The sequence below is a fragment of the Megascapheus bottae genome, chromosome 2 (assembly GCF_031878675.1).
Source record: "Megascapheus bottae isolate mThoBot1 chromosome 2, mThoBot2.hap1, whole genome shotgun sequence".
In the NCBI taxonomy this organism is placed as follows: domain Eukaryota; kingdom Metazoa; phylum Chordata; class Mammalia; order Rodentia; family Geomyidae; genus Megascapheus; species Megascapheus bottae.
In genome coordinates, this window is record NC_143510.1 from 4,407,537 (window position 1) to 4,421,360 (window position 13,824).

At 42.4% G+C, this 13,824-nt stretch overlaps 1 protein-coding gene across 10 annotated transcripts in view; it reads left to right on the forward strand.

The window, feature by feature from the left end:
* Positions 1–329: 329 nt before the first annotated feature.
* The window catches only part of Kif21a (kinesin family member 21A), a 132,933-nt gene continuing 119,438 nt past the window's right edge, over positions 330–13,824 (forward strand). For 5 of the 10 annotated variants that reach the window (XM_090319833.1, XM_090319840.1, XM_090319861.1 and 2 more), the window contains exon 1: positions 330–624. In XM_090319833.1, the coding sequence (XP_090175959.1) occupies positions 581–624 (44 nt within the window). In that variant the 5' untranslated portion in view covers positions 330–580. The remainder of the gene's footprint in view (positions 625–13,824) is intronic. The other 5 variants (XM_090319839.1, XM_090319844.1, XM_090319841.1 and 2 more) reach the window with 2 other exon arrangements.

Here is a 13,824-nt window from a genome sequence, read left to right on the forward strand (position 1 = left end):
CTCCCTCCAGCGTCCTCCCCGTCCAGCTGCGCCTGGCAGTGCCCGGCGGGGCGTGGCTCTACCCCCCCTCCGCAGGCTGGGGGCGGGCGCTGACGCAGTGCTGGGGGGCAGGGCAGGGCCAGCCGGCTCCCAGTCCTCCCGGCCGGCCGCTGGAGGCCGCGTCCCCACCGGAGGGGGCAGGGCGCACTCACGCGGCCTCCGGAGGCCACCGAGTCGCCGCGTCCCCACCCCTCCAGCCCGAGGGAGGTGCGGGGTGGCCTGGGAGGGGGCAGAGGTGTGGAAGGGAGGCAGGGGTGCGGGAGGGGGAGGGGAGGGGGCGGGCCCGCGCGCGCCTGTCAATCACCTGCGCCAGCCGCGGCCTCGCCGCCGCCGCCGCCGCCGCCACCGCCACCTTTCCATTCAGTCGCCCAACATGGCTGGAGCGCGGCGGAGGTGAGCGGGCCGCCCTTGCCGCGCAGCCCCGCACCCGGGCGTGGCGCCTCTGTGTCGTCGTCGTCGTCGTCGTGCGGACATAGACCGGAGAGAGAGAGAGAGCGAGGAGAGAGAGCGCGAGGCCCAGGGACCCGGCTCGGTTGCCAGCATGTGGGGCGCCCCGGACGAGAGCTCCGTGAGGGTGGCTGTCAGGTGAGGAGGAGCGCGCGGGGCGCGGGGCGCGGGCGCGGGGCGCGGGGCGCGGCGCTCACCGCCCCTCTGCTGAGGCGGAGACACCTGAGTGGTATCCGGGCCGCGGTGGAGGCTGAGGCGGTCGGCCGGTGTCCTCCTGCCGCCTGCCCTCCCGTGGGCCCGGCGCGCGTGGAGGAGGGGCGCCGGGACCCTCACCCTCTCCTCCCACCCTGGACCGTGCCGTGAGGGGGGGGGACGCGGGCCGGAGGCGGCTGTGACGATCGGGGTGGCCCCCTCCCCGCTACACCTTTCAACCGGGTACCCCGACTCCGCAGCCCGCGGGCGAGCGAGCGAGCCACGCTCCCCTCAGGCAGGCTCGGCCTCCCCTCCGGCGGCCCTGGTTTTGTCGGTGGAGCCGGAGCTGCGCGGGGCTGCGCCGTGCGTGCGTGCGTGTGTGTGTGTGTCTGTGTGTGTCTGTGTGTGTGTGTGTGTGTGCGTGTGTGTGGCCTCTCCCCCTCCCCCGGCAGGCGGGAGACAAAGCGTGGCGCTGTCCGCGCGCCCACTCGGGTTGTTTCCACGGCCGGCTGCGCCCTCCAGGGCCTCGGGCTGCGCGCCCCGGGGAGGGGGTGTGTGTGCAGGCGACAGAGCCGGCCTCTGAAGGCTGCAGAGAGGGACAGGACTCCAGGGCAAAATCTGCCCCCCAACATGTGGGTGGAGAGACGCCCGGGGTTCCGCGGGGGCGGTGGGGCGGGATTGGGTGGGGTTCGCGCATCCCGAGCGGGCGCCCAGGGTGCTGCCCGTACTACCTGTGGGCGGCAGACCTGCTGCCTGCGTGGTGGGCTTTGAAACGCCAGCGTTGTAGAACCAGACATGAGTTGGCAGTGTCATTTAGATTCTTCATTTTATTTTTATACACTATAAGAAGGAGAACCCTTGACAGTTGGATCATGGCAAAAAATTTGCAACATCATCAGACTGTTTTTAAAAAATTAATGAAGCATTCATCGTAGAGCCACAGTGTATGGCTTTCCCACAGTGCACGGCTCTCCCCACTCTGAGAGGCCTCTGTTGATTCATTTCTCTTTATTCAGTGTCTTGAAAGATGACACAAATACTCTGCTCTTCCCCCCCAACCCCCCTCCCCCAAACTTCCCCAGACATCCCAGTTTGTGAGACAGAAAAAAAAAATCTTGCACTCTGGAAGGAGGTTTTAAAAACTACGTCCTATGAGCATTACTATAGTTATTTAGTTGCCGGTATATTAGTGACAAATCTTGATTAGATATAGAAATGGTTATTTTATATACATGATATCTTTAATCTACTTAAGAAAATGAATTGGAAACTTCAAATTCAACCCCCCCTATATTATAATATTTTACAGATCAGGAAACAATCACCGGGATAGGTGACAGTTTTATGACTGTTTAGAAAGGCCTGTTATAAAGCTTTGAAGTTCTAGTTCTGTCTTTTGGTTACTCAGGGGCTTTGTATGCATTGATAGATGAGCTCCCTCCTGTCCCCCCTTCATTGATATTAACTTTCTTTTGTCTATACAACTTAATAACTTTGCTAGGGTAAAGGAAGGGTAAGGAAAGGCCAGGAAAGCAGTCTTGGTTAGCAGAATCTAGCATAGAAGGTAAGGAAAGAATATAGACTATGAATTCAAACAGAAATGGTATTTATGGGAATTTGCTTTCCCATAATTTGTACATGTGAATTCTTTAGAATATACTAGCACATTGTGTTGACCATATGTTATGTCTGTCACTGCTTCCAAGCCATGTAAACAGTCCTGGATGACCCTGAGATGATAGTACCAGATAAATCAGTTGTATGTAGTTTTGATATGCAGGTGAGGACTTTGTAGGTGGATATATGTGGGTCTGATTTTGGTAGAGAAAGGCTGTATAGTATATGGTAACAGAACGTAGCAATCCACAGTGTAAGGATTCCATTTGGTGAAATTTTGGACTTTTTTTTTTTTTAATGAAATACATTGTTCTCTGGTCTGAACAGAAATACCCTCTAGACTTATTTTACACAGAATAGATATACCTTTGTTTCACATACCATTTTAGGATTTTTAAGCTACTTGAATATTTGCTTGTTAAGTGTCAGTATTGGGGCTTGAGTGCTGTCCCTTAGCTTTTTCTTTTTAGCTCAAGGCTAAAGGTACCACTTATACCACATCTCCTATTCCACCTTTTTAGTGGTTAATTGGAGATAAAAGTCTCACAGACTTTCCTGCCCTTGACTGGCTTTGAACTGTGATCCTCAGATCTCAACCTCCTATGCCATATATCAGAGTCTGGACTGACTACTAAGATGTTTTATGTCGGGGCTGGGAGTTTGGCCTAGTGGTAGAGTGCCTGCCTAGCATGCACGAAGACCCGGGTTCGATTCCTCAGTACCACATACATAGAAAAAAGCCAGAAATGGTGCAGTGGCTCAGGGTAGAACACTAGCCTTGAGGAAAGCCCAAGGACAGTGCTCAGGCCCTAGCTCAAGCCCAGGACTGGCAAAACAAAACAAAACAAACAAACAAACAAAAAAGATGTTTTATGTCATGTACACATTTGTAACTGTTCACAATAATTTATGGCTTAGATCCTGCTGTGCCTGTTGGCCCTCTTACTGAAGGGGCATCAAAGGATTGGCAGCCCAAGTTCTTAACCATTAACTGTGTATAGGCAAGAGGCAAGAACTTGCTTTGCAAAGTGTTAGTTAACCTAAGGTCAATTACTTCTTCCTGGTCCCAAACTAGTTCCATGACAAAGGAGTGATTTTGACAAGTCATTCATTCATGTCTTGACATTGCTAGAAGAAAAGATAGGCTAAGAAAGAGAAGCCTGAACTTAAATCAACCAGTTATGCTCCCAGAAATGTTTCCAAGTCCTCCAATCTGACTCTCCAATTACAGGTTTCATTTATAGGGTAAAGAAATTAATATGAGCTGGGCACTGGTGGCTTATGCCTGTAATCTTAGCTACTCAGTAAGTTGAGATCCAAGGATCATGGTCCAAAGTCTTGGGCAGGAAAGTCTGAGACCACCTATCTCCAGTTAACCACCAAAAAAGGAGAAAGTAAAGTTGTCCCTCAAGTGATAGAAGACTTGGCCTTGAGCAAAAAAGCTCAGAATCAGCACCTAGACTCCAAGTTTAAGTTCCAGGACAAAAAAAGAGAAAGAGAGAGGGGGAGAGAAAGAGAGAGGAGGGGGAGAGAACAAACAAACAACTTGAAGGGCTAGCAGTACCTGCTTAGCAGGTATTAAGGCCCTGAGTTCAAAATCCCAGTACTGCTACAGACACAACCAAAACAATAACAGACTAATACAAAATATCATTTTACACATACAATCAACCTTTGACCTGCTTTTTCTTCTCAATGAATCATGGAGTGATTTTTATTAATTGGAACCCTTTCATTCTAGTGAGTTACGGAGTAATAGATAATAGCATTGACTCCATTCAGGTAAACATGCAAAAGCTTCCTGGTGCTTGTGTTTTATTAGAGAACTATAAATATAATAAAACCCATGACTGTTATATGTTTCTCAAAACAATGACTTGATATTTATGAATCAGAAAAAGATATTGAACAGAAAGTTTCTCATTTGGGAAGAATGTTTGTAATGTACTTTCTAGGTAGAGTACATTTGAGTTATGTTGTCTTTCATTGGAGTCAATATGGAGTCAGAAGATAGCATTGCTGACCAACCCTGTATGGCTATTTGAATACCTGAATTATGAGTAATGCTACTGAGAAACTAATTTTTTAATTTTAATTTAAAATCTAGTCTTTGATTTGCTTATTGGAAACTTTTTGAGTATTCTTAGAGCACCTTGGTTATATAGATCTACTTTTTCAACTGTAATGCTCATGAAGTCTAAATACTGATAATGTATTTCAGATAGAAGTTTGTTTTCCTGGGCTCTGGTGGCTCATACCTGTAAGTCTAGCCAGAGGCTAAACTGAGATCTGAGGTTCCAAGCTAGGCTGCACAGAAAAAGTTCATGAGACTTTTATCTCCTATTAACCAACAAAAAGATGAAAGTAGAGCCATGGCTCAAGGGATGGAGCACTATCTTTGGGTAGAAAAGTTAAGAAACAGTACTTGGGCCCTAAGTTCAAGCCCCATTTCAGCACACAAAGAGAAAAACCTTGGGTCAAAGTTGATCTACATAGTGACTTTACTCAGTCTGAAAAAAAATGAATGTAATAATTTTGATAATCTTTATATTGATTACATGTTAGAATTTTGATTGCACTAATATTAAGTATTAAAATGAATTTCATCAATTTTTAAAATTATTTTTGTTTTGCTCTGTTGGTTGTAGGGCTTGAACTCTGGGAGCTCTGTCCTTGAGCTCTTCAGCTCAAGGCTAACAAAAAATAAATTGCTTTCTAGAAACTTTAAACATGTATAAACACATATAGCTTGAACATACATAGTTTGCATTTTTATATGTATTGGTGAGCACTGTTACATAATATAGTATAAAATAAAGCTGTTGCCAGGCACTGGTGGCTCGTGTCTATAATTCTAGCTATTCTGGAGGTTGAACAAGCAAGTCAAATGAGCTTGAGACCCTGAGTTCAAGCCCTGGTACCAGCACAAATGAAACTGTTGACAGACACATGAAGATCTTTAACCATGACCTGAGAATACAGAAAAACAAATATTGGGTATCTGCTTTTAGAGTGGTTAGACACACACACACACACACACACACACACACACACACACACACACACACAGTATGGTTTTTTGTTTTAGTTTTAGTTTTTCCAGTCCTGGGGCATGAACTCAGAGCCTAGGTACTATCCTTGGGCTTTCTCAAGGCTAGAGCTCTACCATTTGAGCCTCAGCATTACTTCTGGCTTTTTCTGTGTATGTGGTACCAACGAATTGAACCCAGGGCTTTGTGAACACTAGGCAAGCACTCTACCACTAGGCCATGCTCCCAGCCCACACAGTGTGGTTTAACTGTAATAGTTGTTTTTTTCTTCTTCAAGGTGCTTTGGGACACACAGCTAGGGATCAGAAGGAGTCCATGCAGAACAGTTTGAGATTTCATCTAAAAAATAATTACAAAAGCAAGGCTAGAGGTTTGACTATTGTGGCAGAGTGCCAGAACCTAGAGTTCTAGCCCTGGTGTGAGCAAAAAGAAAGGGTTAGAACTGAAACTTAGATTTCTGATGTTTATTTTTGTGTTCTTCTTTTTTTAAATGTAATTAACAGTTATATTTGCCAGATAGAAGGAGTATTACTTCACATACATTGATACCCCTTCTCATGTTTTTGTCCCATTTCCCTCCGCCCAAACCCTTATTTCTGTGTTCTTAAATGTACTTCTAAGTATTTAAGGATGTTTCATTAATTTCAATTTAATAAGTATCTTTCTAGACACAAAAACATATTTGAAATAAATTTGAAACGATTTAATATTGGTTATACTTAGTCATGCAAAAATTGGACTCCAAGCATTAGGGAAACATTATATCATACCCTATTTGGAATATAAATATATATGTATGCATATCATATATACACATACATATAGACATATATATGCATATATACATACATATATGTGCCTTGCTCACCTTACTCATATGTGTTTGTTTCAGAAAGTAATAGAATAAAAGAGAAGGGGCTGAAGAACCAGCAGATGATGCAGGACAAAAATCATGGAATTTTTGTATGCCTAAAACATATGTTGAGGGCTGGGAATTCGGCCTAGTGGTAGAGTGCATGCACGAAGACCTGGGTTCGATTCCTTGGTACCACCTACATAGAAAAGCTGGAAGTGGTGCTATGGTTTAAGTGGCAGAGTGCTAGCCTTGAGGAAAAAGCCCAAGGACAGTGCTCAGTCCCTGAGTGTAAGCCCTAGGATTGGCAAAAACAACAACAGCAACAACAGCAAAACACCAAAGACAAAGACAAAAGTCATCATGTGTTGATTCTTCTTTTTCAGGTACGGTTTAAGAAGTTAAAAAAATATGGCTAAACTGTTGAGCACCAGGGGCTCACATCTGTAATCCAAATCCTAGCTACTCAGGAGGATGAGATCGGAGTGTGACGTTATCCCTAGGCAGGAAAGCCATGAAATACATACCTGCAATTAACCACCAGGAAGTCCGAAGTGGAGCTCTGGCTGGAGTGGGAGGATGCTAGGCCTGAGTGGAAAAAGCTGAGCAAAAGTCCAAAGCCTGGAGTTCAAATTTCAGTAGACTTGTAGTGCATCTGTTTGTAATTTGTGGCACTGGATAACATTTCCTGTCTCTTGTTTATTACTTCCCCGGAGCTTTAGCCATCCTACCTGCTAATTGGTTAGTATTTTGATGTATAATTATAGGGTAGTGAAGGATGCACTAGAAAATCCAGTTTAGTGAAGCCAGGAAAGCAGAAATTACCTTGGCAGTTAATACCATCATCTGCACAATCTTTTAAGTTCTCATCCATTTTTCCTCAAAAGAAGCTGACTTAGAATCATGATTTCATGTCGAAACTCACCTGTGTGTCTTTGGCTTAAAAATGGCTCTTTTGTGTCAAAAAGTATGGATGAACTGACATCATCTGACTTTTAGATCCAGAAGGAAAACACATCGATAGAAAGACGTATTTCAGATAAAAGTATATGCATACCATATAACATTAGGATACTTCTATTCAGGGAAAACATTTTTTGTTGTTCTATGTAACATTGCCTCTGGAAGGGGGATTTATGAATTCTGTTGTTTATCTTGGTTTCCCAATGGATTAACTGTTTAATCTTCTCAGAGTGCTAAAATAGTTTTCCTTCGGCTCAGGCTTTATTTGAAGCGAATGACAGCCAAGCCAGTGGGGCAATTTTCATAACACTAGGATTATTATTCGGTCTTTCTGAATGTTTAAGAATTATATTTGAGCCTAGTGCTGGTGGCTCATACCTGTTATCCTAGCTACTAGGGAGCTGAGATGTAAGGATCTAAGGGGAGGGGTGAAGCCTGCTAGGCCTGGAAACTCTTATCTCCAGTTAACCAGTTCTAGTACTACTTTGTAGTTAGGGATAAGGGATTTTTCTGCTTAGGTTAACTTGGAACCATGAACATCCTATTTCAGCTTTTTAGTAGTGAGGGTAACAGGTGTTATACAACTATCTTAGTGGGACCAGGAGTGAGGCCCAGTGGTAGGGTGTTTGCCAAGCATGCACAAAGCCTTTATTATAACAATGTGACATTGAAGCCTATTGGGTTGTAGATATAAAGCAAATAGCTGAATGAGCAGCCTGGCCTGCAGAACTCTCAGGATTAACTTTGGGATCAGTCTTCATAAGTGGCCATGCTTTTCCATCTGTTTCTTCAGCAAGAACAAGAACCAAGGGGGTTGGTGCATGGCTCAGATGGTAGGATGCCTGCCAATGTGCTCAAAGTGTCTGGTAGTGAGTTCTAGTCCTGGGCTCAGAAAGAAGTAAAAAAAAAAACAAAAACAAAAACAAAACAAACAAACAAAAAACAAGAAAAATATCCAAATGTTCCTGTGGGCAGATGAGGCTCATGGACTCACCATGGGGCCAGGAAAGACCAAGACATAGCACTCTGTTTCTCTCAGTAGTTGCTAAGATTTCTTCTTTTACTTGTCTTTTGGTGCTCTATTGGGGTTAGATCTCAGGGCACTTACAGTTTTTAAGGAAGTACTCTTATCACTTGAACCACACCCTCAGCCCTGCTTGCTTTTAGTTTGTTTTTTCAGATAATATCTGGGTTTTTGCCTGGGGCTAACCTAGGCCTTTATCTCTGACTCTTGAATAACTAGGGTTTCAGACCTACACTACCTGGTTTAGTTTGTTTGTTATAGTAGAGCTTTGGTAACATTTTGTCCAGACTGGCCTGGAGCCATGATCCTCATGATCTCTGCCTTCTGTGTGGTTGAGATTACAGAGGTGTGCTGCTGTGCCCAGCCTCAGGATTTTAGTTTGTGAAATTAGATTTACCTTTATTGTCAACTTTGGAGAGCTGCATCTATCAGGTGTTGTATTATGGATCTCTGAATATGAACAAATAGTAATAATAATTATTATTATCCCCCCCCCCCCGAAACCTCAGGGATTGAACTCAGGGCCTGGGCACTGTTCCTAAGCCTCTCTGTGCTCAAGGCTAGTACTCTACCATTTGAGCACTGTGTCACTTCTGGCTTTTTCTGTGTATGTGGTACCAAGGAATGGACTCCGGGGCTTCATGAATGCTAAGCAAGCACTCTACCACTAGGCCAAACTCCCGGACCATGGTAATAATTCTTATTTTGTGCCTGTCCCAGACCTTAAACTCAGAGTCTGGATGCTGTTTCTGAGCTTTTTTCCAAAAAGATAATGTTTTACCCCCTGAGGCTTCACTTCCAGTTTTTTGCTTGTTAATTGGAACTAAGAGTCTCATGGACTTTCCTGCCTGGGTTGACTTTGAACCAAGATCTTCAGATCTGAGCCTCTTGAATACTTAGGATTACAGGCATGAGTCACTGTAATGGACAGAAATTGTAATTTTTACAGTAGACTTTTTTTTTGGTCACATCTACAAAGTCAGTTAGGAGTTGTTCTCTTTTGCTGTTTTGGAATAAAGTGCTTTATATATGTATAGTAGGTTGAATTCATTTATTCCTTATTGGTATACTGTATTACTTTATTGATTGTTAGGAGTTTTTAATATATGATTGAAAGAAGCCTAGTCTAGTCAATTTCTTCAATTATTTTCAATATAATTGTTTCAGTTCTTTTTTTTTTAATGAATTGTCTTGAAGAAAGGATTTAAAAAAAATTGTAGCAAGCAGGAGTTCAAAGCTGGAAGTGACACTGTGGCCCAAGTGAGAGGGCGGTAGCCTTGAACTGAGGAGCTCAGGGACAGTGCCCAGGCCCAGAGTTCAAAAAAACAAAAAACAAAACAAAAAACAAACAGGTGCACAGAACTATCCAGTTAATGATGTGTATGTATAGTATTGTTGTACTAAGGAGGTATAGGGTATCTGTCTCCTCAGCTCCTCCTTATGTGATCCTTACATGTCCACTGCATGCGGAAGTCACATAAACATCAGAAACCTGCATTAGTCTTGCTTCTTGCTTGTGATAGGCTTGATGTTGGCTGTATAGTTTTCCATCTATCTCAGTGGATTTGGGAAAGGATATTAAAAAACCAGACAACCATGTGAAAATACTCAGAAAATGCTATTTCCACCGATGTATGTGGTAATATTACTAAAAATTAAATTCTGTATGAATAATCATGGGCATGTTGGGTATATTCCAGACCTTAGCGACTGGACTAGTCATTCTTTGATGTGGAACCCATGGTGAGTTTGCAAGGTGCTTTGAAGGTACTTGATTCTGTTCTTTGGCTTTTTGAGTGTTTCTTATTTGTACCACTATGAGCGATACAACAATGTGTATAAGTAGTTCCCCAAACTTTACCCTTCTACCCTCCCAGTTTTCTTCTTGTTATAAATATATAAACCACATATTATAACCAATACCACCTTTTTCATATTTAGTAGAATTCACCATTTAAATTCTTTTCCCATACAGGTTTTCAACTGGTACTTTTTTTCCAAGTTTTAAAATTTTTATTTATTTATTTTTGAGTACATGAGTTTTGTTCTTTTTTAACTTAAATTTTATTGTAAAGATGATGTACAGAAGGGTTACAGTTATATAATAAGGTAATGAATATATTTTTGCTCCTCCTCCTCCTCCTTCTGCCAGTCCTGGGACTTGAACTCAGGGCTTGGGCACTGTCTCTGAGCTTTTTCTTTTCTAAAGGCTAGCACTATAACATTGAGTTACAGTGCCACTTCCAAGTTTTTTTATGTATATGTGGTACTGAGGAATTGAACCCAGGGCTTCATGAATGCCAGGCAAGCACTCTACCACTAAGCCACATTTCTTTTAGAGCAGTGTTACCCATTCCCTCATTTTCTTCCACTCCCTCCCCTCCACTCCCTTCTCCCCCAAGTTGTAAACATAGTGTTTCCAACCTAGTATCCAAAGAATATCTCTGTTACTTTGGTTCACTTTTGTCCTACCATTTCTGTGATTCCCTTTCCCTTCCCCAAATCAGATAAACTTATATACAAGACAAAGGTACAGAAGTCAAAAACAGTGATGACAGGGAATAAACTAAAAGGGGGAAAAATGAAAGAAATAGTGGTGAACAGTGCAAAAAAAAAAAATCCCCAAACCTTCTTATTTCCATTTTTTGGAGCTGATTTAGATAAGCATCATTTTTTTTTTTTTTTTTTTTGCCAGTCCTGGGCTTGAGCTCAGGGCCTGAGCACTGTCCTTGGACTTTCTCAAGGCTACAGCTCTACCACTTGAGCCTCAGCACCACTTCTAGCTTTTTTCTATGTATGTGATACCGAGGAATCGAACCCGGGTTTTCATGCATGCTAGGCAAGCACTTTAACCACTAGGCCAAACTCCCGGCCCATAAGCATCATTTTATGTGGTCATATCCACATAGTTATTGAGTCATTGTGGTCCTCTGCTAAGAATCTCCTAGATATATTCTAGTTATTATGTATGAGGCAAAACTTGCAGCCTATGTATGTTTGATATGGTCTTTAGTATTTTGTAAAACTACTACTGTAGTAGCTGGGTGCTGGAGGCTTACATCTGTAATCCTAGCTATCCTGGAGGCTGAGATCTGAGGATAGTGGTTTGATGCCAGCCGGGCAGGAAAGTCCATGACACTCTTTTTTTTTTTTTTTCTAAATAATCCACAAAAAAGCCAGAAATGGAGCTGTGTCTCAAGTGGTAGAGAAAAAAAAAGCTAAGTGAAAGCGTGAGGCCCTAAGTTCTGGCACACACCACACACAGACACACACAGACACACACAGACACACAGACACACAGACACACAGACACAGACACACACACACACACACACACACACACACACACACACACCATACTGCCATATGCTTTACTTTGTGATAGCAATACTTTTTTTTTTTAAATCTGTTGTGGGGCTTGAACTCTGGGACTGGGTGCTGTCCCTGAGCTCTTCAGCTCAAGGCTAGCACTCTTACTACTTTGAGCCACAGCACCACTTTCAATTCTCTAGTGGTTAATTGGAGATAAGAGTTTCACAGACTTTCATGCCCTGGCTGGGTTTGAACCTCAAGCCTCAGATCTCAGCCTCCTGCATAGCTAGGATTACAGGCCAGAGCCATTGGCACCTGGCTAACACTACTTTTGAGTTATACTGCTTTCTACTAGTTTCACCCTAATATAAGAGGATAGAGACTAAAATGAGTTATAAAAATAAAACTTTTCCCTCTAATTTGGCTGTCATTTGATTTCTGGAACTATTGCTAATATTTTTCTTTTGCACTAGGTTAAAGATTACTGTAAGAAGTAAACCAAATAACAATGACACATTCACGATACGTTTACATTTTTTGTTCCCTTGCTTTGGCATGTAGAGCTTATGGGGTCAGGCACCTGTAACACTCATTGGCATAGCTACTGAGCTTAGCTGAGGGGATTTTTAAAAGAAAACTGGTATTTAGAAGCAGGAAATATGTTGTGCAAGCCTATTCCATAGATCTTCAAATTAGCTTTTAATTTCATAAAGAAGTTACTCTTATTCAGTTTTTATTCTATTATTGCTATAGCATAATCACATTAGGAAAGGAATCAGAACAGATGAGGAAAACAGGCAGTCATAATTCCCTTCCCTAAATATTACAATTAGCATTTTTAGTAATATATCTTTTCAATCTGTTTTTATATGTGTACTTAAGCTTTGTTTTTGTTTTTTTTTTCCAATCCTGGGCTTGGGCTCAGGGCCTGAGAACTATCCTTAGGCTTTCTCAAGGCTAGAACTCTAACACTTGAGCCACTTCTAACACAGCACCACTCTGGCTTTTTCTGTGTATATGGTACCCAGGAATTGAACCTGGAACTTCATGCATGCTAGGCAAGCACTCTACCACTAGGTCATACTCACAAGCCCTGCTTTTTTGTTTGTAGTTCTTGTTTCTTTCTTCTTCCCTCCCCCCTTCTCTCCCTCCCTTCCTTCTTTCTTTTCCTTTACCTTTTTCTTTTTCTTTTTGGTGGTGGTACTTGGACTTGAACTCAGGGCTTACATTCTCTTTTAGCTTTTTTTCCTCCAGGCTGGCACTCTACTACTTGAGACACACCTTTGTCTTTTTGGTGCTTAATTAAAGATGAGTCTCACAGGACTCCCTGCTTGGGATGGCTTTGAACTGAGATCTCAGCCTCCTGAATCACTATGAGTGGCTTGAGCCACTGCAGCCTGGCTCTGTGACACTTTTAAATATCTATCTAGGCATTGTCATACAATGCTTCTGAAATTTAACTTGCCCATTTACCTTGAGTTTGGCAATGTATTCCATTAGTCTCAATTATATTCTTAATCTAGTTTGTTACATAAGCATAATTGGATCTCTCTTTTACAGCAGATTTAGTTCTTGTTGTTAAGTACAGAGCTTCTTTAATTGGCTTTGGTTCTTAATTTTGTATGAACTTTCCATAACTCATAATTTTTTCATAATTTTCCATTTATCTTTTGTATGTATTTTGTGATTACCACTTCACATAGGTTAATTCAAGGATGTTTAATGACTTCACACCTGTAAATTTGTTTTGTTTTTGTTTTTTGTTTTTTTCCAGTCTTGGGCTTGAAACTCAGGGCCTGAGCATTGTCCTTTGGCTTTCTCAAGGCTAGATAGAGCTCTACCACTTGAGTCACAGGAATTTAAACCCCAGGTCTTCATGCATGCTAGGCAAGAACTCTTGCCACTAGGCCAAATTTCCAGCCCCTGAGCATTTTTTTGGACACCACTTTTGTGGTCTGATTTTTTATATATTTCAATATTAGAATGTTTTGCTCTATTTAAAAAATAAGATAAGGAGATTATATATTATTGGGGTTTGAACTCAGGGCTTTATACTTGATAGAAGTTGATCTACCATTTGAACCGTGCCTCCAGTGTTTTGTGCTTTGGTTAGTTTTGAGAAAGGGTCTTGCTTTTCTCCAACCCGGACCACAATCTTCCTGTACTTTAAAAAAAAAAGATCTTTAACACTAATGAAAAACATCTCCAGCCATGTACAATTTTCAAGCTGTATTTATAGCTCAACGAATATTGTAAGTCTACATGGGCCAAATAAATGGAAATAACTCAATATATTTGTTGTGAGAATTAAAAATGTTGATAATATG